The sequence below is a fragment of the Phyllostomus hastatus genome, unplaced genomic scaffold, assembly GCF_019186645.2.
Source record: "Phyllostomus hastatus isolate PE091 unplaced genomic scaffold, TTU_PhHast_1.1 phas_scaffold_78, whole genome shotgun sequence".
Taxonomy (NCBI): Eukaryota; Metazoa; Chordata; class Mammalia; order Chiroptera; family Phyllostomidae; genus Phyllostomus; species Phyllostomus hastatus.
Window position 1 is genome coordinate 66477117 of NW_025334041.1, and position 21019 is coordinate 66498135.

General features: G+C 39.0%; 1 protein-coding gene across 1 annotated transcript in view; it reads left to right on the forward strand.

Annotated features, from left to right (window-relative positions):
• VWA3B (von Willebrand factor A domain containing 3B) overlaps window positions 1–21019 on the forward strand; it is a 204174-nt gene that overhangs the window by 79518 nt on the left and 103637 nt on the right. Inside the window, exon 8 of the mRNA XM_045826975.1 lies at window positions 2851–2976. Within this exon, the coding sequence (XP_045682931.1) occupies window positions 2851–2976 (126 nt within the window). The remainder of the gene's footprint in view (window positions 1–2850; window positions 2977–21019) is intronic.

The following is a 21019-nucleotide window of genomic DNA, read 5'->3' on the forward strand; positions in this document are numbered from 1 at the left end:
TGGTAAAATATTTAATAACATAAATAACATAATATTTCACCAATGTAAATGTAAAGCTACATTTGGACTATAAAACTCCCCCTCTCTTTCCTCCCAAATTTGGGGTGGGGGAGTGCGTCTTATAGTCTGAACAATGCAGGTAAGCACTTTACTCAGCTACCACAGGAACTAGAGCATCTGTGCCTTGGTGAGCTCTTTGGGCTTTTCAACGAAGAGTTTTGAAGCTATGAGTGCCTGCTCTTCCCCAGGTGACCTGCTGCCATCTTTTCTGCCTCATTCGTCCTCTACATAGTGTGGTATGGCCCATGTCCTTCAGTGGTGTGGCAGCCACCTGCAGATGAACCAGCGAGGGTGTGACCGGCCTGGCCTTGGGTCTGAAAAGCAGTCTGAGTAGCTTAGAGGTCTCTTCCAGTTTTCTTGTCCAGCGAGGAAAGTACAACTTCCATACCCTTTTCTGACTAAGTTGTATCTACATAGTGAAAAATAGTGCCATTAACAATTGGATTTTGACTGCTTGAAACTGTAATCCTTTTAGCCAGATTTCTTCTTACCTCAAATAACAAGTACTTTAGAGGGCTTGCAAAAAAAAAAAAAGAGTTTGTAGCCCCCTAATTACAATGGTTAAACAAGTGTGTTGATAATCCTAATTGCAACTTGCATAGGAGAGTGTGTCTCAGGTCACTGCTGCTCCTTAAGCACACTCCCCTATCCCTGGATCAAGAGCCAACCGTTTTTCCTTGGAAATTTCTCATTGGATGCTGACCTGTAGTCACTCCCTCTTAATTTGTGAATGAAATGCCTTGCCTCATTTTGAAATGTTTTAAGGGAGAACCTGCTACTTATCATGTCCATGCTGAAGCAAGCAGCTGGAAATCAGGCTTGCTTTCGCAGCAGCAGAATGACCTGTGGGCTTATGGTTTGCATTCGGCAGCAGCCTGTGACAGTTTTGGAGTTCCAGCATAGAACTGGGTACACACCACATTTCACTCCCTGGACTGTTGGTGCTTGCAAAGCCATGGTGGCCATCCATCTGTGCCAGGACTTGTCACCGTTTCTTTACAAGTACAGATCTGGCCAACGTTCAGAGGGCCAGAGTTCTCGTGTTCCTTTACTTCTGCCCTGCCCTTCTTGACTACTTTTTAAGTCTGAGACATTGGCTCTGGTCTGTCCCAGTCTGTCTTGGTGGCTCAGGGTCAGCCCTTTGCCCTGGTGCATGAATCTCCTGGGATGGCCTGTAGACTTGATTGTGGTCTTTTATTCTCTGTGGCTTTGTGATCTCAGCTGTCTGTGGGCTGTTATGTAGACAGGCATGGTAAGGGGGTCTCATCAGTAGTGGGAGGAGAGGCTGCAGGGCCCTTTATAACGACTCACCACTTGCTCAGGGCACCTAGTCATGGTGGCTGAGTTGGTACAGTCACATCAACCTGGGCTTGACTCTGCTCTGCCATTCATTTACAGTGTGAACTTGGACAACTCACTCTGCCTCAGTTTACACAGCTATAAAATGAGGACAAGAATAGAATTTGCCTGAAGATTTGTGGTGAAGAGAAATGAGAAAATGTTCAGAAAGGCCCAAACATAATGCCAGGCACATAGCAAGTACCCCAAAGAGGTATTTATCATTACAGAATTTGGATCCAGCTTACTTCAACAATAACATCATCAGTGTTCTCTGAGCCAACCCCATACAAGTCTGTGAAACAGAGTCATTTGTTGTGTTTTTTTTAACAATGTTTTTATTGGAATGGAGTCTTTAAAACTAGAGAACACAACTGGTAAATTCTTGTCTACACAACTATATTAAAAGCAGCCCTAAAGCAGGGACTTTCCTGTAGCTTCCATGGTGCCTTGAGAAGTGCCAGGCTGGTGGCTGGGCCTGCAGATGCCCCTAAAAATGTGTGGAAGGCATCTTCTACTCAAGGTGGCCTCTTGGCATCACCACTGGCCACATGTGCACAGAACAGAGGTATGGGGATCATTGTAAGTTCATGTAAACTTGTAAGAAATGGTGCAGAAATACCCACGTGCCCTTTACCCAGTTTCTGCCTATAGTAACGTCTTGCAAAACTATACGACAATATCACAAGTAGGATATTGACATTGATACAGTGAAGATACCACCACAGGATCCCTCCTGTTGTAGTTTTATAGCCACACCTATGTCCTTTCTGCTCTTACACCCTCCTTAACCTCCAGAAACTATGAATGTGTTAGAGCCTGGACCTAGGTGAGGCCAGAGCCTCTATCCCAGCCTTCGGTGTCTTACCATAGATGAATTTTGATTGATTGTTAGAGTGACATAAATGAGCCAGATCATTAAAAATAAAATAATAAAGAAACAACCTAGGCCTAAACAGAGAGAACAGAGGTCCAGAAAAGGAGGCCAAAGATTTGTGATTACATCAGGGGAAATAAAGACTTGTGAATGTGCTTTTGGCGAAGTAGGCAGTCTCAGCTAAATCAAGAAAGGATGAGGGTCATCACTTCCATAAACCACTAAATTTCCCTTCCTTATTGCGTTCATTGTGGTATTTGTTAGGTGCTTTGGAATACTTTTATTCTTTATCATATTTGAATATTGTCAATAATTCATCTTTAACAATTCTAGCTACTCCAAATATTTACTTTATAAAGATTTATGACCTTCCAAAATCTGTATTTATGATTTCTTAAGATGACAGCACTTCCTTAGGGACTTAAGTTCTGCTTCTCAGAGCTTAGTGGGGAACATGGAATTTGATGTTCAGACATATTCTAGAAACCTGGCTGGGATGTGCCGGGTCTGCTAGAACTACCAGGGCGTCATTGGGCCAGCCATAGCCACACACTCATACTGTGTTTCCCTCCCAGGAGCTGAGGTCCGAGAGGACGTGTTTCTCATTTGGAGGGAGATGGAGGAAGCCTGCAGTACGCTGGCCCAGATCCAGAGGCTGGTGGCCGAGCCTTCCAAGTCTGATGTGGCCACTATAGACTGTGGTGGGTGCTGCTTATAGTCACTACTGTGAAAGAGTCATAACTGCTGCTGGTTGTGGATGGGGGCTGTTTCCAAGTTTTTTACCAAAGAGTACTCATTCCAGCCTGAGGAGAGCATCTGGAGCTGTGTGTGTGTTCATGTGCTCATGTGCACATGTGCACGTGTGTGCATACATGTTTGTGCATGGTCATGTGTATATGTGTATGGAGATTGTTAAAGAAAAACCAGAGCCGGACAGTAGTTAAAACAGTAAAAGCAGATTCTATTCCAGACTAATCTCTTTTCCCTATTGCAGTAGTCCAGTTTGTATAATCTCTTTTCCCTGTTGCAAGATACAAACTGGGCTCAGTTATGAACACCACATGGAAAAATGGGGATTTACAGACAAGGGGCAGTGTGGGGGGGTCTCTAGGTAGATAGGAAACTACTGAGAAGAAACATCAGGTATGGCGGGGATTCCTGACTAAACTGATCTGACAGGATTCTCACTGTAGGCAGGCCACAGTGATCAGATATGACCTGGATATCGAGGGGATTCTGGCTAAACTGACTTAGGAGGATATTTGCTACAATTGGGCAATGCAAAGACCAACAGAAAGCCCAGAGGTCACTGTCTAGTTGAGAAGAGGATTCAGAGGAGCCTAAGTTTTTGAGTGAGAAAAGTCTGTTGTAAATTTTATCTCCCTCACTAGATTAACCTGAGCTAACCTCTTTAAATCTTAGTTTATTCTTCTGTGAAATGATTATAATAATATCAATCTTGAGGGATTATGGCTAAAATGAAATAAAATAATGCATGCTTTGTACCATGCAGGTACTTGGTAAATGCTAGCACACCTTTTCCCTTTCACAGGTAGGGGAGTTAGTACAACCTACTGACTTTTGCATGAGTGCTGGAACTCAGTAAAAGATTTCCTCTGTAAGTCACCAGTTTCATTTAGGGCACCCATGGTAATAACAGCAGTTAACACTTACAGCACACACCTTACATTTTAAGTACTGTTTGGGGCTCTTCACAAATATTAACTCATTTAATCCTTCCCACAATCTTATAAGATAGATGTTATTATTATTTTCATTTAGGGTCAAGTAACCCTCAAGGTTATCCAAGGCCACACAGCTAAAAGTGATACAACCAGATTCAAATCTAGTCCATCAGTAAAAACATCAGTATCTGGTACCCACCCCAGATATTCTGATTTAATCTATATGGGATGCAATCTGGACATGGGGATTTTGAAAGCTTCCAGGACATCCTAACATGCAACAAATGCAGGGACCCTCTGGTTGTACTGCCTCCTGATGCCCTGACCATGTTACAGAGTGTCCATGTGGGAAGAGAGCAAGGAGGCCAGGCTGGCTGGGGGCAGACAGGGAGATGGTTCAAAAGGAGAAATGGGGAAGGGGTCATGTGTAGAGGGGGGAAGAGACTGAAGGCCTGGATGACCTTGCCCTCTGTGATATGATAAATTCCTGGTGATGGTGACATTTTCCTGCGACTGGGTATCTTAACTTGGGCTTGGGCAGCAACAGCTGCACTTGCTTTGCCAGAACCAGCTATGTAGGGTTCCTAAGGACCTGCCTAATCAGGCTTTTCTAGAGGGATTGCTTGCTTGTGACACCCCACTGAGTGTGAGCTTAGAGTCAAGGACCCAGACAGTCCCCATTGTCTTGAGTAAATATCCATGCCAAGTAGATAATGGTGATACTGCTGCTAAGGTGTTTGTTTGGGGGAATGCTGTGGACTGAATGTGCCTCCCCTTAGATTTATATGTTGAAGTCCTAACCCACATTGTGACCATTTGGAGAGGGGGACTATAAGAAGGTAATTAAAATGAAATGAGATCATAAGTGTGGGGCCCTAATCTGACAGGACTGGTATCCTTAAAAGAAGAGGAAGAGACACCAGCCACCTCTTTCTTGCTACATGTGCACAAAGGGAAAACTGTGTGAGGGCACAGTGAGAGGGTGTCCATCTACAAGCCAGGAAGATATGCTTCATCAGAAACCAACCTTATGGTCACCTTGATCTTAGACTTCCAGCCTCCAGAACTGTGAGAAAATTATCCAGTCTGTGGCATTTTGCCATGGTAGCTTAACCAGACTAATACAGGGAGTATTTAAGCATGGGGCAGTTAGTCTTGAGAGTTAACATAAGTTTCTTAGATATTATTCCTAAAGGAAACAGAAGAGCTATTGGCTCCTGTAATTGATAGAAGGTTAGATCACTATTGCTTTCATTCCATGTAACACACACACACACACACACACACACAAAACTAAAAACCAAAATAACTCCAAAAATAAATTTTCAAAAGATGCTTCAAATATACAACCTCTATTTAAAAAGGAAAGTTTGGTTAGATGGGTATCCACTGTTGGATACCCATCAAAGCTTTTGTAACTCAGAGGCCACATGTAGAGTGTCTGACCTGTTCCTGTTGCTATCCATAGCCCAGTGTTATTGAGGCAAAGGCTATGTCAGCCCCAGACCTTGTATCTGCTTCGTGTGAAGGTAGTGGCCATTCCCCATGTTTGGCTGCCCATAGCCTGCAGGCCAAGGAGATAAGGTAGTCATCAGGGGAGGGGAGGGTCAGGATGGGAGAGACTATGTGGGCTGCCATTGTATATGGAACCTTCATGTGGATTAGACTAAAAAATCCCTTCCTGGGCATAGCAGCCTATCTATGGCCCTTGGGCTAGGCACACTGGTTCTGGGATCAGCAGGCACCTAAGACTATGGGGCCTGGAGGCAGAGATGGCTCATCAGCCTGATGCCTGGGATAAGAAGATGGTGAGGCCAAACATTCTGATCACTGATAATTTTTACCTCTTTTAATTACCAGGTGCAAGACAGGAGAATTCCCTGGGAGACAAACTGACAAGAATATATGAGGCAATGGTTTTTAAAGACACTGGACACTAAGCAATGAAGGCCAGTGACCCCTGAGATACAGGGAAAATCCAGGGTGAACTCTATGATTATCCCAGCTTAATGCTTTGGGAGAGTTTCCAGGCCACAATGTGGGAAGAAGGATCTCAGTGGGTCACAGCAAACTTCTGAGTTTGGTAGGCAGAGTGAAGAGTCCTGGGAGACCAAGACATTTAGATTTCTCAGGACAAAGTATCAGAGAGGGGAGAGGTGCACAGAGAGAGAACTCAGGAAATCTGCAGAGAAACCCCCTTGAGAATTCTGCTTAATACTGATCAGCTAATTTATGTGAGGGAATTACTTTAGGTTGGGAAAGATCCATTTGAAAGAATTCAAAACAAAGGGCTGACAATGACTAGAGGGGAGAGGGGAGGGAATTTCAGAGGAAAAGAGTGAAGGGTTTGCAGGAACAAGTATAAAGGATACATGGACAATAATGGGGTGGGGGGCGGTGGAAATGGGAGGGAGGTGGGGAGGGCTGAGGGTATGGGCTGGGGTGGGGGGAAAAGACAGAAAACTGTACTTGAACACAATTAAAATTTAAAAAAAAAAAGAAAAAGAAAAAGGGCTTGGAGCTTGCGCTGTCCTCACCAGCCCAACTTGTGAGGCACTGGGGAGAACACTTGGGAAAGTATTGGCTCAGTAATGGGGACTGACTAGCCTTAAACTGAGCTCTGGGCCTTCCTAAGAAATCATTAAAACAAGACATGGAAGGAAATAACTTTTCACAAGTAACTTAACTGCATCACAGAACAAAGCTCATGAAGATTGATAAGAACACAGAAATATCCAGTACCCATCAAATAATATTCACAATAATTGGCATCCAGTCAAAGATTACTAGGCATGAAAAGAAGCAGAAAATGTTACCCTGAATTATTAATCCATCAAACTGACTGGAAACTAACACAGAAATTGGAATTGGCAGAAAAAGACATTCAAACAGTTATTACTATATTCTGTGTGTTCAAAAAAATTAAGTAGGGACTGAGAAGATATTTAAAAAGACACACATTGAACTTTTGAAGTGAAATCTATTAGGGTAGAAATTATTTTAGATGGATGGGCTAAATGACAGACATTGCAGGAATAAAAAGATTAATGAAATTGAAGACATAGCAATAAAAACTATCCAAAATAAGACAAATACAGAAAAATAATAAGCAAACAAATAACCAACAACATACAGAGCATCAGTGAGCTGTGGGAAAACTTCAAGTGTCCAAATATACATAGAATTCCCAAGAAGAGGCAAGAACAGGCAACAGAAAAATATTTGAAGAAGTAAAGATTGAAAAATTCCTAAATTTGATGAAAACTCAAATAACCCAGACATCCAAGAAGTTCAATGAATGCCTAGTACAGGAAAATTGAGGAAACTATACCAAGGAACATTATAATCAATTTGCACAAAACCAGTATCACAGAGGAAATCTTAAAAGCAACCAAAGAAAAAAGATAACTTTGTACCTTTGTACAAAGGAACAAAGATAAATATGACAAAATATTCTTTGTTGTGAGTGAAAAGACAGTGGAACAATGTTTTTTTTTTTCATTCAGTACTTTAAATTTTCAATCTATAATTCTATATTCCATGAAACTGTATTTCAAAAACAAAGAAAAATGAAGACTTTTTAAGACATACAAAAGATAAAAAAATTATTATCAGCACATCTGTACTTCAGGAAAAGTTAGAGGAAATCTTTTGGGCAAGAGGAGAATAATACTTTTATATGGAAAAATGAATGAAAATATGTATCTACACAAAGTGATAAAGAACACCAGAAATAACCACATGGATAAATATGTGATATTTTTTTATTCAGATACTTCAAAGACAATTAGCTGTTTAAGTAAAAATAATAAGTCTATAACAAATATATAAATAAAATGTATGAAATACTAGCATAAGAGCTAGGAGAGAAATAGCAGCATTATTCATAAGTTCCCAAGATAAACAACCCATATGTACACTAACATAACTGCATAAATAAAATGTGTGTATATATACAATATATTATTCAGATTTAAACAGGAAGGAAATTCTGTCATGCTACAACATGGATAAACTTTGAAGATCTTATGCTAAGTAAAATAAGCTAGACACAAAATGACAAATATTTTATGATTTCACTTGTATGAAATAAATTTATAGTCAAAATTATGGAGACAGAAAGTAGAATAGTCATTACCTGGGCCTGGAGTAATGGGAAGGGGGAGTTATTATTTAATGGCTACAGAGTTTTCATTTGGGATACCAGAAGAGTTTTAGAGTTAGATGTTGTTGATAGTTGCACAACAATGTAAATATACTTAATGCCACTGAATTGCACACCTAAAAATGGTTAATTTAACATTGTATGTATTTTACCACAGTTAAAAACAACAACAAACCACTGAGCTTCAAAAAATATATCCAGGAGGGGAGAAATGGAAATAAACTATTGTAAGGTTCTTTTATGTTGCATGAAATGGTATAATACCAATTGAAATTAGACCATTATACATTAAAGATATATACCATAAATCTTACATAAGCACTACTGACAAAACAAGCTGATAGAGGAAATATAGTGAAATTGAAAATACTTATACCAAAAGCTGTCAGAAGAAAAGAGAGAACAAAGGACAGATAGGACTGATAGAAAACAAATAGCAAGATGATAAACCTAAACCTAACCACACATATCTCAAAACTTATCAATTTGTACATTTTAAATGTGTATGGTTTATCATATGTCAGTTATACCTTAACACAGCTATTAATAAAGTAAAAGAGGAGGGTATGGTTCACCCCTGAGGTGCTGAGCTGTTCAGAGACATTGATATTGGTACATCTGAGCATTCTATGAGTGTATCTGTGTGTGTATGCCAGGCATGACTCTCAAATGAGAGGATGGCTTTTCTCAAAAAACGTTCAAGAATTTGTCCGAAATTCAGGAAACTTTACTCTTCTTCAGATGATGCTACAGCTCAAAACATTTCAGGAGCTACTCATTTGAAATAACCTTTAAAAGCATTATATGACCCACTAGAAGTAGTCTAATCATGTTGTGTAGCCATGCCAAGACTGGATTCTGAATACTTGGTTGGTTCAAAATATGAAACTTAATGTCAAAATACAAGGGGCTAGAGGCTCATTCAAGCTGTGCAGGCAGTTCCAACCTGGAGTTCTAGAGGAGTTTTGAGTACTTTCTTTAATAATTGAAGAGAGGAAAAAGTCCTCATTTTTATTGGCATTGTATTCAATAACCAGCCATATTTCTCTATTGTCTTGGGTAGTTGTGAAGTACACAGGTTTTGGAGTTAAAAAGACATTAATCCTGGCTCTGCCCACTCCTGTGTAACCCCATGCAAGACATTTATTATCTGTGCCTCAGTTTCTTTATTTGCAAATTTGGGATGATCATCATAATATCTGCTCCACAGGGCTGAGAATTAAATGGGAAAATACATGTAAAACACTTAAAATCATGCTTACCTATAGTTAGAATACAATGATAGAGTAAGAAATGTTATTTATTCTTTCCTTTATTGAGTGATTTCTATATGTAGCTTTGTGCTAGACAATGAGTATAATGGAGAATAAAATAGACATGGAATGGGCCTCATAAAGCAGGACCTGTTACCATGTCCTGCTCAGTGAAAGTAGAAAATCAAATTCACATGGAAGTATAATTACCAACAGGGGTAGAATTACCAAGGAATAGTGTGAGCTTTTGAACTGTTCTCTGAGGTCAAGGATAGCTTTGCTGAGGAAATGACATTGGAGCTGATGATACCTGAGGATTGAGGATGCAAGTTAATGAGGTGAAGGGGTGGGAGGAAGGGGAGAGTATATGCCAAGCAGGAGAATAGCACATGAAAAGGTCCTAAAGCAGGAAGGAGCATGGCACTTTAGGTGAATTTTGAAAAGATGAATGTGGCTGAAGCTCAGAGTTAAAGTTAGGAATTGTTCTGTGATGAATCTGGAAAGGTAGGTAAGAACCAGATCATTCTGGGTCTAGGGGCCTGACATATGAGATGTCAGTCCCTAATTTCAGATCAATGGGAAGCCATTGGAAGATTGTTAGGCAAGGGAATGATAAGATTAATTTGCATTTTTATACTATTAAAACTAGTTTATTGCTAATCCAGAATAGATTATGATAAGAATTAAATAAGATTATTTAATTTTAATTCTGAGGGCAGCCACTAAAAAAAATCTACAAAATATACGGTAAAAGAAATACCAAGGAAATTAAAATGGTATACTAGAAAATAGCCTTTTAACACAGAAGGTAGTAATAGAAGAACAAAAAATATTTAAGACATATAGAACACAAGTAGCAAAATGGCAGAAGTGAATCCTACCATATTATTTATTATATTATATAAAATGGATCAAAGACTTCAATTAAATAGCAGAGATAAAAAGGATGCATTAAAAAACATGATTCAACAGTATACTGTCTACATAGACACATTTTAGATTGAAAGGCACAAGTAGGATAAAAGTAAAAAATAGAAAAATATACCATACAAATAGTAACAAATAGCTGGAGTAGCTATTTTAATTTCAGACAAAATAGACTTTAAGACAAAAAATTTTTACAAAGAGGGACATTTGACAATAATAAAAGGATAAATTTACCAAGAAGGTATAACAGTTATAAACATATATGCACCTAACAACATATCCCCAAAATATATGAAGCACAAACTGATGAATTAAAAGGAGAAATAGTTCAATAATATACTTGAAGAGTTTAAGATCCTACTTTTAATAATAAGTGGAATAACTAGGCAGGAAATAAATAAGGGAATAGAAAACTATCAACACAATAAACAAACTACACCTACTAGATATCTGTATAGAATACTCCATGATATAACAGTAGAATATACATTCTTTTCAAATGCACACAGATTATTCTTCATAAGAGACCATTTTAGGCCATACAATAAATTTAAAATGATTGAAATAATACAAAATATGTTCTCTGACCACAATGGATGAAATTAAAAATCCAAAACGGAAGGAAATTTTGGAAACTGAAAAATATGTGTATTTTAACAACATACTCTTAAATAACAAATGGGTAAAAGAAATCAAAAGGGGAGTTAGAATATACATTAAGGTGAATGAAAATAAAAAAACTTGATTTACCAAAATTTATGGATGCAGCTAAAGCAGTTCTTACAATGTAATTTATAGCTGTAAACACTATATACACTATAGTGTATATACACTATAATACACTATAAAAGATAAAAGATCTCTAATAAACTAACCTTCCACCTTAAGAAATTAGAATAAGGCAGGCAATCCAAGATGGTGGCAGAAGAGGTGGAAGCTATGGTAACCTCCTAGCAGGACCTAATTGGAATTATGACTAAATTATAGAAAAATCATCCTGAATAACCAACTGGTGACTAGCTAGAGAGAAACCTTATAACCAAGGACTTACAAGAGAAATCACATCATCATATGGAGATCCGTAGGAAGTGCAGAGGCATGAGAGGGCTGGGTGGCCTCCCACAGGTGGCAGCTTAAGTTCTGGAGGGATGTTTCAGTGGCCAGAGTGGTTCTGTTACAGAACAGACTTGGGGGGTGGTGAATGATATACTATTACCAAAAGAACCCCACACTTTTTTCTCTGGGGGTTCCCCCCCACCTACTAGGTTTGCTTTGCCTGCCACCAGAGGAAAGACATCTCTCAATGCCAGAGATTGGTGAAAAGGAAAGGAATTATTTACTTAAAAGTTATACAGACAGAGTAATGATTTAATGTCTTCATTAAAATACTAAAGTTCTTTAGAATACCCGCAAATGCACACAGTCCTTCTTTCTCCCCTTTTTCCAGTCCAGGGTATGGTATCACAAGAAAAGAAGTAGAAGTCTGTGGTTCAGGCAGCCCCTCAGTTCCAGCACCATCTGCAGTATTGTTACCATGATCTCCAGTTAATCCAGAGCCATGTGGCACCTTCTTATGGCCCACCAGCAAGAGTCCTTTCTCCCCTTTTCCTCCAGGCAGAGTCTCTCCTGCTGCCTAAGCCACATGGCAAAAGGGAGCACTCCAAAGCCAAGTGGTCCCAACCTCTGCCAAAGCCATGTGGTCCTAGCCTACTCTGCCAAAGCCAGGTGGTCCTCTTTAGTATGGCTGCCCTGCCTGGGTTTAAATTTCCACACCAATTTTCCTCTGCAGCCCCACTTCCAACTCCTCCTACAATCAGTTACACCTGCCAGCATTCCTGTATTCTTCCAGCTTTACTGGACTGCTATAGTAAGTCTGGGCAGGCATGGCCCCATGGCATGGAGACAATCATCTCCAAGCTCTCACACAGGTCCTGTAACCAGGGGGGTTGCTTCCCAGTTACATCCTGGGTTGAAGTCACTCCCATCCCCCTGGCTCAAAGCATGGCCACAGCTATTTAACATATCTATGTAACCAGATAAAGGTTATAGATATGTTAAATGACCATGCCAGAGGTTAGCTGCAAAGCTGTTGCTGTACAAAACAGCTCTCAATGGCCCTGCACCATGTGTCCCATCGCCCAGCTCAGACTGGTGGGGGTGAGGACATCATAAATATTTTTTCTCTAATATTTCCTGAACACCCTGAGTTCTGGACCCCATTATAAATTCTTATTTGAGCCTCCCTGCTCAGCTGCACCCTGTCACAGTTCCACTTGAGAAGTGTGAGGTCTAAACCCCAAGCAGGGCTCCCCATTCTAGAACCCAAGACCCAGGAAAGGGGCTCATGTAACATCAGGCTGTGAAAAACAGTGGGGTTTCTGGCTGCCAGAGACAGATGGCTAGAGATGCAGACAGCCCCTTGAAGGGCCAAAACACAAAATCTCATTTGCAGCCACTCAAGCTGTGCTCTGGTGGAGGGAGGGCATAACAGACTATAGCTGTATGAGGAGAGTGTGGGGTTGGTGGTTTTGGGGAGAGAGCTGAAAGGCCAGCCATCAGGATCCCTGTGCTGTGTCACTCCACATACTACAGAAGCCATCTTTCTCAGCAGAATACTCCCATTCATGTGATATTACCACTAGTGAAGCAATAGTTCCACCTACAAGAATTCCTTTTGCCTCACCTTGTGTTGCTTAAAACCTGCTAAGGAGTACAGTGAGAGGCTCATTCATTGACTAAACCTAAAAGAGAGCCTGCAGGGGAAGACAGGTTTCTGGGTGCTTGGAAACTTTAGCTAACCCAAAGTCACCAAGCAAGGATTTTCCTGCCATCAACTGCACAACAACATACAAGACATGGCAGGTGGAATGACCCTCAGTCAACCAGCTGGAGGGAAGGACCCACCAAAGAACAACACAACAACAATCAAAACCCAGTTACATCCAGAGAGCCACCATAAATGGCATAAAGGACATCCCAAGACCACCAAGTTCAGGAGATCAAGGAGAGTGCACAACTGAATCTCACAGACCTCCTAATATAGAAGTTCACACCATAAATTTAGGGAGTCAAATACATCAATGTAAGAAGCAGAGGCAAAGAAGAGTCTCAAAAATAATGAGAGGACAAAGAAACAACCCCCAGATAAAAGGAAAGGAAGAATCATCAGAAAGAATGCTAAGTGAAATAGAGGCAAGTCAACTATCAGATATTGAGTTCAAAACAATGGTTATAAGGAAGCTCAATGAGCTCACTGAGAATTACCAAAAACTACAGGGAAACTATGAGGAACTTACTGCAAACAATATCAACATGAAAAAGGACACAAAGACTATCAACAAGAGTCAAGAGGAAATGAAGAACACAATTTTTGAACTGAAGAACACAGTAGAAGGAATCAAAAGCAGGCTAGATGAAGCAGAGGATTGAATCAGCAAACTGGAGGACAAGGGATAGAAAAAAATTCCCACAAAGAGCAGGAAAAGCAAAAAGACTCAAAAAGAACAAAGACAGGTTAAGGGGACTGCAGGACAACATAATAGGTAATAATATCTGTATAATAGGGATACAAGAAAGAGAAGAAGAGCAGCAAGGGACAGAAAACCTGTTTGAAAAAGTATTGATGGAAAACTTCCCTAATTTGATGAGAAAAGAAGTCACAGAAACCCAGGAAGCACAGAGGGTCCCAATCAAGAGGAACCCAAAGAGGACCACTCCAAGACACATTATAATTAAAATGGCAAAATTCTAAGACAAAGAGAGGTTCTTAAGCTAGCAAAGGAGAAACAGAAAGTGACATACATACAAGGGTTCCACGGTAAGAGTAGCACCTGATTTCTCAACAGAAACACTATAAGCTAGAAAGGAATGGCAAGAAATATCCCAAGTAATGAAAAGCAAAGGCCTGCAACCAAGACTACTCTGTCCAGCAAGGTTTTCAATTAAAATGGAAGGTGAAGTAAGGAGTTTCTCAGACAAAAGAAGGCTGAAAGAATACACCTCCACCATACTAGCTCTGCAAGAAATGCTAATGGTCTGCCTTAAGAAAAGGAAGAAAACAGTGAGAGAGAGAGGAACACAGGTACAAAGAGAGTAAAATGGCAATGAATAAGTACCTATCAATAATAGTCTTAAATGTTAGTGAATTAAATGCTCCAATCAAAGATGTAAGGCAGCTGAATGGGTAAGAAAACATGACCCACCTCAGACCAAAAGACCTACACAGACTGAAAGTGAAGGGTTGGAAAAAAAATATCCCAAACAAATGGACAGGAAGAAAAAGCTGGGGTAGCAATATTTGTATGAGACAAAATAGACTTCAAAACAAAGGCCAGAAAAAGAGACACAGGACAATTCATAATACTCAAGGGAAGAATCCATCAAGAAGGCATAACATTATAAACATATATGCACCCAGCATAGGAGCACCCAAATACATAAGATAAATCTTGGAGGGCTTCGAGAAAGATATCAACAGCAACACACTTATACTAGGGGATTTTAACACACCACTGTCAAAAATGGATAGATCTTCCAAACAAAATATCAACAAGAGAATTGTGGCATTGCACTATGCCCTAGATCAAATGGGCTTAACTGATATATAGAGAGAGCCTTTCATCCCAAAGAAGTGAAATACACACTCTTTTTAAATGCACGTGGAACATTTTCAAAGATAGACAACATGATAGGACACAAAACAAGCCTCAACAAATTCAAGAAAATTGAAATCATATCAAGCATTTCCTCCGACCACAAGGGACTGAAACTAGAAACCAACCTCAAGGAAAAAACTAAGAAACACTCAAATTTGTGGAGATTGAATAGTATGCTATCAAACAATGAATGGGTTATGAATGAGATCAAAAAAGAAATCAGAAAGTTTCTCAAAACAAATAAAAATGAACTCACAACAGTCCAAAACTTATGGGACACAGCGAAAACAGTCCTGAGAGGGAAGTTCATAGTGATACAGGCCTACTTAAAAAAGACAGAAATATTTCAAATAAACAACCTAACCCTACATCTACAAGAACTGGAGGAACAGCAACAAAGACAGCTCAGAGCAAGTAGAAGGAAGGAAATAACCAAGATCAGAGCAGAATTCAATGACATAGAAACTAAAAATACAAGTCTAAAACTCAATAAATTCAGGAGCTGGTTCTTTGAAAAGATAAACAACATTGACAGGCCTTTAAGTAGACTCATCAAGATAAAAAGAAAGGATCCAAGCAAACAAAATCAGAAGTGAAAGAGATTACAACTGATTCCACAGAAATACAAAGGACTGTAAGAAATTACTACAAAGAACTATATGCTAAGAAATTTGAAAACCTGGATGAAATGGACAAATTTCTAGAAAAATATAATCTTCTAAAACTGAATCAAGCAGAAGCAGAAAGCCTGAACAGACCAAAAACAGCTGACAAAATTGAAGCAGTCATCAAAAAAAACTCCCAGCTCACAAAAGCCATGGACAGGATGGTTTGACAAGGGAATCTTACAAAACATTTAAGGAAGAGCTAATCCCTATCCTTCACAGACTATTCCAAAAAACTCCAATAAGAGGGAAGACTCCCAAACTCTTTTCATGAAGCCAGCATCATCCTAGTCCCAAAACCAGAGAAAGAAAGAAAACTACAGGCCAATGTTGCTGATGAACGTAGATGCTAAACTCCTCAACAAAATATTGGCAAACCGCATCCAGCAATATATTAAAAAGATCACACACCATGATCAAGTGGGATTCATCCCAGGGATGCAAGGATGGTACAATATTCACAAATGAATACACAAACACATCACATAAACAAAAGAAAGGCAAAATTCACATGATCATATCAATAGATGTGGAAAAAGCATCTGATATGGTACAGCACCCATTTATGATAAAACACTCAATAAAGTGGGAGTAGAGGGAGCATACCTCAACATAACAAAGGACCATATATGAGAGACCTACAGCCAACATCATACTCAATAGGCAAAAACTAAAAGCTTTCCCACTAACATCAGGAATGAAACAAGGATATCTGCTTTCACCAATTCTATTCAACATAGTGTTGGAAGTCCTAGCCACTGCTATCACACAAGAAAAAGAAATAAAGGGCATCTAAATTGGAAAGAAGGAAGTAAAACTGTCATTGTTTGCAGATGACATGATAGTGTACATAGAAAATCCTATAGACTCCACCAAAAAACCACTCAACCTAATAAGTGAATTTGGCAAAACAGTGGGAAACAAAGTCAGTATTCAGAAATTGAAGGCATTTTTGTACACCAAAAATGAAATATCAGAAACAGAAATCAGGAAGACAATCCCATTTGATATAGTAACAAGAAAAATGTCCTAAGATTAAACCTAAACAAGGAGGTAAAAGACCTATACTCAGAAAACTACACAACACTGAAGAAAGAAATTAAGGAAGACACAAACAAATGGAAGCATATTATATTTACAGACTGGAAGAATTAATATCATCAAAATGTCCATACTAAAGTAATTACCCAAAGTAATTTGTAGATTCAATGCAACCCCTATTAAAATACCAATGACATATTTCACAGATATAGAACAAATATTTCAAAAATTTATATGGAACCATAAATGACACTGAATAGCTGCAGCAATTGTGAGAAAGAAGCACAAAGTAGGAGGGATCACAATACCTGATAGCAAACTATATTACAAAACCACAGTAATCAAAACAGTCTGGTATTGGCATAAGAACAGACACAGATCACTGGATCAGAATAGAGAGCCCAGAAATAAACCTAAGTCTCTATAGTCAATTAATATTTGACAAAGGGAGAAGAAGCATAAAATGGAGTAAAAATAGCCTCTTCAACAAATGGTATTGGGAGATCTAGACAGCTACATGCATAAAAGTGAAACTTGGCCACCAGCTTACACCATACACAAAAATAAACTCAATAGATAAAAGACTTAAATATAAGTCACAACACCATAAAAGTGCCAGAGGAAAACATAGGCAGGAAAATCTCAGATATTACATGTAGCAATATTTTCACTGATATGTCCCCTAGAGCAAGGGACATAAAGGAAAGAATAATCAAATGGGACCTCATCAAACTAAAAATCTTCTGCATGGCTAAAGAAAACATCAGCAAAGTGAAAAGAGAACAAACTATGTGGGGAAATATATTTGCAAATGATACCTCAGACAAGGTTTGAGCTCCAAAATATATAAAGAACTCATACAACTCCACTCTAGGAGACAAACAACCCAATTAAAAAATAGGCAAAGGACCTGAACAGACACTCGTCTAAAGATGACATACAGAAGGCCCAGAGACATATGAAAGGATGCTCAGCATCACTAGCCATCAGAGAGATGCAAATTAAAGCCACAATGAGGTACCACTTCACACTGGTCAGAATGGCCATTATAACCACATCAACAGACAAGTGTTGGCAAGGTTGTAGAGAAAAGAGAATGCTAGTACACTGTTGGTGGGAATGCAGACTGATGCACTCACTGTGAAAAGCATTATGGAGTTTCCTCAAAAAATTAAGAATGGAACTGCCTTATGACTCAGTGATTCTACTTCTGGGAATTTATCCAAAGAAACCCAAAACACTAATTGAAAAGAAGATAAACACCCCTATGTTCATTGCAGCATTATTTACAATAGCCAAGATTTGGAAGCAGCCCAAGTGTCCATCAGGAAATGAGTGGATCTGAAAGCTATGGTGCATATATACAATGGAATACTACTCAGCTGTAAAAAAGAAGGAAATTTTACCCTTTGCAACAGCATGGATGGACCTGGAGAGGGTTATGCTAAGTGAAATAAGCCAGTCAGAGAAAGATAAGAACCATATGATTTCACCCATATGTGGAATCTAATGAATGAAGTGAACCAACAAGCAAAATAGAAACATTCATAGAGAGCAGGCTGACAGTTGTTGGGGGTGCGGGTGGGTGGTGGTGGTGGTGGAGGGATTAAAAAAAAAAAGAGAAAAAACTCATAGGGAGAGGTGTACCAAGGGAGGTAGAGGAGGGTATGGGGGAATAAATGGTGTTGGATGGAGACTTGACTTGCAGTGCTGAATGCAATACAGTGTACAGCTGATTTGTTGTAGAATTGTGCATCTGAAACCTGTATAATTTTGTTAACCAGCGTCACCCCAATAAAGTCAATTAAAAGGGAAAAAAAAAAGCCCTGGCTGGATGGGTCAGTTGGTTGGAGTGTGGTACTATACACCGAAATGTTGTGGATTTGATTCCTAGTCAGGCACATACCTAGGTTGCAGGTTTGATCTCTGGTTGGAGTGCATATTGGAGGCAACCAATTGACGTTCCTCTCTCACATTGATGTGTGTCTCTCTCTCCCTTCACCACTCTCTCCCTTCCTCTCTCTCTAAAGTTAATCAACATATCTTTGGATGAGGATAAATAAATAAATAAATAAATAAATAAATAAATAAATAGAAAAACCCATAGACCGATATCTCATATAAGTGCCAAATCCTCAACAAAATACTAACAAATTGAATCCAGCTACATAAAAAGGAACTTGACCAAGTGGAATTTACCTCAGAATGTAATATTGGTTCAACATACAAAAATCAATGTAATATAGCATATTAATAGACTAAAGGACAAAAACCACATGATTATCTGAATAGATATGGAAGAAGTATTTGACAAAATCCCTTACCTTATATGATGAAAACACTCAACAAACTAGGAATTGAAGGAAATTTCCCTAACCTGATAAAGAAAATCTATTAAAAAGTCGTGGCTGATTTATGCTTATGGGGAAAGACTGAAAACTTTTCTTGGAAATCAGGAACAAGACAAGGATATCTGTTTTTACCACTGCTATTCAGCATTGTACTGAAGGTTTAGCCAACATAATTAGTCAAGAAAATGAAATAAAGGTACCAGATTGGAAAGGAAGAAGTAAAATGATCTCTAATAATAAATATTTAATTTGGTACTGACACATTCTACAATGTGAATTAACTTGAAAAGCATTATGCTAAATGAAAGAAGTCAAACACAGAAGACCACAATTTGTGTGATTCCATTTATGTGGTGAAATAGGCAAATCCATAGAGTGAATTAGTGGGGTAAAGAAGAGAAGGAAAATAGGGGTTTCTTTTTGCACTGATGAAAATGTGCTGGAATTAAATAGTGGTGATGGTTGCATAACCATGTACATAAATTAAAAATCACTGAATTGTATACTTGAAAATGGTGAATTTTATGGTATACAAATTATATCTCAACTACTTTTTTTTGAAATCATGCTCTTTTTAAAAGATTTCATTTATTTCTTTTTAGAGAGAGAGGAAGGGAGGGAAAAAAAGAGAGAGAGAAACATCAATGTGTAGTTGTTTCTCTAGTCCTCCCTACTGGGGACCTGGCCCACAACCCAGGTATGTGCCCTGACTGGAAATCAAACCAGCAACCCTTTAGTTCGCAGCCCAGGACTCAATCCACTGAGCAACACCAGCCAGGGCTCAACAGACTTTTTAAAAGAATACATTAAATAAATATGCTGACTAAAAAATTTAAAAAATACCTCGGCAATAGTGATGCAAGATCAAAAAATTTTAATTTCCCAAGGGAAGAAAATTTAGATTTTCTGCCTTGGTTTATCCAGTATTTCCACTCTGTTTCAGAGTTCAATTCTCACTAATACATGAATTCTGGGTTCTTCATCTAAAGTTTCCAAACTCCATTAATCCTTTTCTCAATTCTAAATCCTGATTTTTCCACTTTATATTGCACCAAGCACCTTGAATTGGCTTGTGTTTAGTTGCCAGATCATGCTGTTTTTTAAAGGTATAATTTATTGCCCACATCACTGATCCTTGACTAGTTTCAATTTATTTTAAATGTCATTTTAGATATACACACATTAAAATGTGGCTTTCAAAATTCTTCCCTTGGAGTCTGTGCTCCACTAGCTTCTCTAACTTGACTATTGCTCTTATATCTCAGAAGCCAGTTGCACATGTTGCAGTTTAAACATTCTTCCTGCCTACTTATAATGTTTTTCTGTCTTTATTTCTGTTGGACACCACTTCCAAGTTATTCTCAAACTTTCTTTTACAAACTAATTCACAGGATCCTTTTCCTATGCCTTCCACATGGCATCCAAGAGTTGTTCAGGGTCTCATGGCACCTGTGACAACAGAGAAGTTGGGCAGTGTGTACCAAACAAACTGTGGTCTACCAAATATAAACCCTCCAAAGTTTTCTATGCAGAAAGAGTCTGGGACCAAATAACTTTAAGAAATACTGTTTATGCTTCTGTTTATGGTGGGCCCACTGCTTAGTCCTATAAAAAAGGCGTAGACAAGTCCTGTGATAAAGAACCTGTTGAAAACTCTTAAGTTTCAAGATCCCCAAACTTTTTGCTAAGGTACACTCTTTCTGAGTAACAGCCACAGGATGCAGTAGAAGCAGTAGTTGTAGGACACAGTCTGGGAAACCCTGACCTTGATGATCTTTGAGGTTGGTTCCGGATCTAGAGCTCTGGTTTACGCATTGATGATAGTTCACATGGACCTAGCATGGCAGGAATGAGGTGCTAGACAGTTAACTTTCAGTGTAAGAGGATGGGTATATTAGGGTTCTGTAGAGAAACAGAACCAATAGGATGTGCAAATGTGTGTGTGTGTAGAGGAAGGCAGAGGTTGATTTAGGAAATTGCTTTACGTGATTGTGGGGGCTGG